General features: G+C 37.1%; 1 protein-coding gene across 6 annotated transcripts in view; it reads right to left on the bottom strand.

The window, feature by feature from the left end:
* Window positions 1–2,913: 2,913 nt before the first annotated feature.
* The window catches only part of LOC140168297 (kinesin-like protein KIF2A), a 59,280-nt gene continuing 56,193 nt past the window's right edge, over window positions 2,914–6,000 (bottom strand). For all 6 annotated transcript variants that reach the window (XM_072191691.1, XM_072191978.1, XM_072191766.1 and 3 more), the window contains 2 exons: window positions 5,063–5,135; window positions 2,914–4,033 (listed from right to left, as the gene is read on the bottom strand). In XM_072191691.1, coding sequence (XP_072047792.1) covers window positions 3,900–4,033; window positions 5,063–5,135 — 207 coding nt within the window. In that variant the 3' untranslated portion in view covers window positions 2,914–3,899. The remainder of the gene's footprint in view (window positions 4,034–5,062; window positions 5,136–6,000) is intronic.

The raw sequence follows: 6,000 nt of genomic DNA, 5'->3' as shown, positions 1-6,000 counted from the left end.
GATTATCTTAACGCTACCAGTATCATAATACTGGATAAAGCCTATTTAGCTCAATATACAAAATGGAATAATATGCTTCACTTTGGCTGATGCATTTTATTCCAAAGCTTAACACTTTAAGTACACTTAGAACTTTATAAGTTCATTAACTGTTCTGCAAGTTCATCATTTTACACATCACAACTTCTCTGCTTGCTTCAGAGATTAAGAATTGCTACAGTAAAAATTTCATTTGAATGAACACGTACACGATCCGATCGTGGTCGAATTCCAAAATATGATGTGACGCGCAACTTTGGCGACTCAGAAAATACAAACCAATCACGAGTTAGTTGGCATGGTTGCAGCTTCTGCATTACATACGCAGATGTAAATCAGACAGTACAGTACGCTGACAATTGTAACATTGTGGCAGCTGCGTTTATTCAAATGAAATTTCTACTATAGTATGTTATACACCTTGCAGCTTCTGGCTTTGAAATCACATCACAATTGAGTGATTTGAAACCTCAGAACATACTATTACGAGAAACTGCAGAAGGCCTTGAGTACAAGTCTACAAGTTATTTTATTATTTAGATTTTTGTGTGACAAATCCAATAAAATATACTCACTGACTTGAGCTTTCGCCATCACAAGTGATCTGGTCCACTGCTTTTCCCGCGGTGTTTGGATGCACTCTCACTCCTCGGGATCAAAGTTTGTTTTAGCAGTGGATCATATACGTGCCTCAGAGAAAAAGAGCCGTCATCGCGGTTGATTGCATTAGCCCCCCTTCTTGCGGATCTGAATTGATTCTCGGATTCTTCTTGAAACAGCATTTGAGTCTTTGTCTAGTATGCTGGCCCCTCCCAATTGATAACATGATTTTCTTGGGCGGCGTGATCTGTGATCGCTGACTTATGTTGTTCTGATGTTGGCGCTTTCCTATTTGCTCTGGTGAACTTTGTGTCTTTGACCGTTTCAGAGTCTTTCTGATGTTCTTTTAGACGGACGCCGAGTTGCCTTCCTGTTTCTCCCACATACGACTTATCACAACCTTTACAGGGGATTTCGTAAACTGCGTCACTGGTTTCTAAGATGTCTTTCTTGTCTTTGGGATGCACAAGAATGCTTTTGAGTGTGTTTGTAGGTCGCATGGCTGTTGAAATTTGGTGTTTTTGAAAGATCCTTTGGAGTTGTTCAGAAAGACCTTCGACATAGGGGATCACAACCATACCTTTTGATGGTGTTTCGTCGGATTTCTTGGGCTTTTTTGGCTCTTTGGTTTTCGCTTCCATCTGGTGTTTGACTCTGTCAAACGCCCACTTGGGGTAACCACATTCCATTAAAGCGTTCTTGATCTTTCTTTCTTCTTCCCTTTTGTCTACTTCTTCCGTCACTATATTATCCTTTCTGTCCATGAGCGTTCTAATTACACCGAGCTTCTGGTGGAGAGGGTGTTGAGACTTGAAATTAAGATACTGATCCGTATGGGTCTTTTTACGGTACACGAGCATTTTTACCGAACCATCTTCCTTGCGAACTATTAGAGTATCCAGGAAGGGATTTTCCCTGGTCTTCTTCCTCGTGGGTAAACTTTATGCTGCCCGTAGGGTCGATGGTGTTGAGATGTTCTGTAAGCTTGAGTGTGGTATCTTTCTGAATGATCTCTAAAACATCGTCAACGTATCTCCTCCAGTACTTTGGCTTACAATCTAGTGGTGCTGTCATTATGGCCTCTTTCTCTAACCACTCCATGAAAAGATTAGCCACGATTGCGCTGACGGCTCTTTTTCTCTGAGTCACGTATATGATCCACTGCTAAAACAAACTTTGATCCCGAGGAGTGAGAGTGCATCCAAACACCGCGGGAAAAGCAGTGGACCAGATCACTTCTGATCAAGCCATCAGCCTGGATGGCGAAAGCTCAAGTCAGTGAGTATATTTTATTGGATTTGTCACACAAAAATCTAAATAATTTGATCTACAATCCTACCGATGCATCTATTTACGGAAGTCTACAAGGTTTTGAAGGATATTATAGTTATATGAATTATATTAGTCTCTAATCAAGTCTTTTATAAAGACAGTGATTGGTTCTCCCTTGGGTTCCATAGTTTGTGCAGGGTTTTTGGTTTTGATATATGATGAGGTATCAAAAGTATATAAATAAGTTGCTTGCAGAGTACACAATGTTTTTCATATTTACCTTCGGGTACATGTCCTTATGAAATGAAATTTCTACCTGGATTCAATACAAGTTCATCATAACATCCAAAGTCCAAACCTTGCAATGTAACATAAAATGTCAATGCCAGTTTTACTCTACAAATCCATACTAAACCTTCATTTACTCTGGACCACTTTGCAAGGAAATAATTTCTTTTCAATTGAAATTTTTTTTGCAGACTACCAGCTGGTCGCGTGAGCAGCCAATCGGTTGCACCTTGTAAATACACGCTACATGCTTCAAATCTGAAGATTTTTTTCGATTATGAAGAGTCAGTGGTACTTTTTGCAAAAGCGGTTATTTGTAAAGTCGGCTGTTACGTTTTATGTTGAGCTTGGAAACTTAAGATGTATTTGGGCACCTTGTGAGTCTCTGTGAAAATGGCTACACATAAGATTTTCAGGTGAAATGTGTACATCCATATCAAAACGATGCACTTGTCGGCTGCTACATGTGTCTCATTTTACATAATAGCTAGGAATAAATATCAGACTCATCTCAAGTGGAGGTCACCTCAAATCATACCGAAGTCACTTAATTTAGGAATACAGATCACATATTCCTAAACCATGCAACTTGGGGATGATTTGAAGTGACCTCCACTTGAGATGAGCCTGTATTTATTCCTAGCTATTATGAAATGAGACACATGTAGCAGCCATTACAAGTGCATCGCTTTTGATATGGATGTACACAAATATGATGATATATGACACACGTATATAAATAACTTCCCATATAGCATGCTTCACAATAGACAAAAATGCCATTATAAATGGGTTGGCCCTATCATAAAATTGCACAATATTTTCCCATTAATATGAATAAATTAAATAATCAAAGCAATCACATTCAAGTTGATATGGGACAGGGCATATAATTTGGTCATCTCGTATGCGTATATAATTTGATACAGGCTATACCATTGCAAGATACAAAAACAAACTTGCGCATTTTGTAACCGTAAGTTTCTAGGCAGTTCACTGGTTAATAAAATCTATAGAATCAAAGCATTCTTCTCTTTACATTAAGGACGGGAACATCATTACAAAAAAAAGGTAGTCTTGGTCAATGGTTGCTTAAACAGGAAGCCCCGCTTTCCCAGTTCGCCACAGAAGAACTGACTTACACCTGTTACTTTGATGACAGACCGAACAGAATTTACATGGATAAATTTTAACCTTGACTAATTCCCTAAGGAACTTGAACCAAAAGTGGGGCTTCCACTTTAAAAAAGAAAATGTAAGTTTTAACACTTACGTAAAAGCACCATTAATTGAGAAACAAGCAATAAAAATGAAAACTTTGAAAAAATGAAAACACAATTTGTTTGAACAATTTGGACTGCATGCAAAGAGTGGGAAGAATTTATGAACTCTAGATTGTAAAGCTAACTTGCCAGGACTCTGTGATGAGCAAGTATCTTAATATCATATACAAGACTGCAATGCGAGTCTTGTATATTTGTAAGTTTCACACAAAATGATATCCTGAAATGACACGAAATCTGGATTTTAACATCTCATTTTTTCATACAGATACACTGAAAATTCAGTTTTCTCAGGACTAATCTATACGAGGTTAAGAATTGGAAGGGGTACGTAGTTAAGACACCATTGCATCATTTCAAGGTCATAACATCACAAGATCACAATCAGAATACAGTCTCTCTCCACATATCATTTGATCAAGGTCTCTTGATGTTCTTGCTTGCTTTCTCCTCCTCCTGCAGTTGTCCCCTAAAATTGCTGACCTTATCCCGTAGCATCGAGAGCATCTCAATCTTACGACCCAGGATGTCGTCCAGGCGTGTTACGTATTCTGTGTGTAAGGAGAGAAGCAAAGATGCACGGTAAATCAAGACATGAATAACAGTTGACATTAGCTGGGCTTGGGCTTTTCGTACACAACAAGACAAAATAAATTTTAATCAATTGGTAAGGTTAGGTATGATTACCCAGCAAACAAAACTTTTTTTTAAAACTAAATTGCCAGAAAATGTTTTAATGTCGGGTTATATAAAAGGTATAAAACATTTCAATCAATAAACATTTTTGATAACTTCCTGCAAACATTCTAACAATGTTATATATTAGTGTTGACAAAATATTCTGCAAGAATGTTTGCAAAAGATAATTTACAAAAAAATTTGGACATTTTATAAATCGACTGCTCAGTGCCAGAAGTGGGCAAGTGCAATAGCTCCCATGTGTAGCTACCATGTGTAGACGAGTACAATTCAATGCGTGTAATTTGCCACATTTTCACATGGCAGCTATTGTACTTACCCACTTCTGGCACTGAGCAGTTGAAATATTGTTGTAGTATTTTTCCTTCAAAATATTTCCAAAACCCGATGTAACCTGATATTTAATATTACATAAATATTTTGACTAAAACAAAAGCAAAAAAGTTTTTAAAATCTTAAAACTGATTATACACTGCCAAATTGTTCTAAACTTCCTCTACTATGTGACAGCAACAATATAGCTTTGATTCTTGTCACCAAGTTGTTTTCACTGTCAAGTTATAAACTGCACCTGGCATTCATTAATAATTCATACTATCTCAATGACGAAACTAAATATTGATTTTATGTATGATTTTCTGCTAGAATGATTTATCGTGGCTAGAACTAGATGAAAGTGTAATAGTCTGTTAGCAGTATGCAGTATTACACAACATTGTTATTTTGATAAAGTGGGAAAAATCATTTTGCCAGGTTAACATTTAAAAAAATTTTAAACCAATAAAAAAGACACCTTCATTTTCCACCTTGAACCATGTTGCAGAAAATATTTTCATGTGTTATTGGGAAAAACAATTGACTGTGTACTTTATGATACCAACCTTCTACGTCATAGTCGACTTCATCCGTCATCTCCATAAGCCGTTCTTCCTCAGCAATCAGCTGCTTGGATTCCTGTGGGTAAAAAGAACAAGGAAACGGTCATCCATCAACTAATGATAAGAAAATGAGACATGTGAAAGTGGACAGAATTAAGGGGGTACTACACCCCTGTGGTAAATTTGTGACTATTTTTGAATTTTTCTAAAAAAGTAATAACACACTGGTAACAAAAGTTATGTATATTATTGGGGCAAAGAATTCAATTACTACACTGAAATTTCAGTGACTCAAGACAAGCGGTTCAGTATATGATAAGAAATGAGGTACATCCTAGCTGTACCTTATTTCTTATCATAAATGACAAACCGCTTGTCTTGGGTCACTGAAATTCTAGTGTAGTGATTGGATTCCTTGCCCCTATAATATACATAACTTTTGTTACCAGTGTGTTATTACTTTTTGAGAAAAATGCAAAAATAGACACAAATTTATCGATGGGTGTAGTACCCCTTAACCACACCACACCACAAGGCATTCTGTTGGAATATCGCCAATATATTTAAAACTGCTTGGAGCACACAGATGCTGACTGCATTAGGTTAAAAAAAAATGTTTGCTTGCCCTCCACCGACAGACCCAAAATCAGGGTCGGTCCTTAAGTAAAGTATTGATGTATCTTTCCATATGACCAATGTTCATTGCCTACAGGTCTATACAGTAGTGAGTCATTAAAGAAAACAAATATATTTTTCTGACCGACCGACCCACTGGAGGGCAAGTAAACAATTTTTTGGGGGGGCCTTAGCTGCCTGGTGCACAAATGGGTTAACTGCTGCAGTTAAACAAAGAATGAGGGAAGGAAAGAAATAGAGAGAGAGGGAACTTGTATATGTGCAAGTGTACCTGTGAATGTATATTATATGTATAATGTAATCAT

The sequence above is a fragment of the Amphiura filiformis genome, chromosome 1, assembly GCF_039555335.1.
Source record: "Amphiura filiformis chromosome 1, Afil_fr2py, whole genome shotgun sequence".
Taxonomy (NCBI): Eukaryota; Metazoa; Echinodermata; class Ophiuroidea; order Amphilepidida; family Amphiuridae; genus Amphiura; species Amphiura filiformis.
This window is presented reverse-complemented; position numbering and strand designations above follow the sequence as displayed.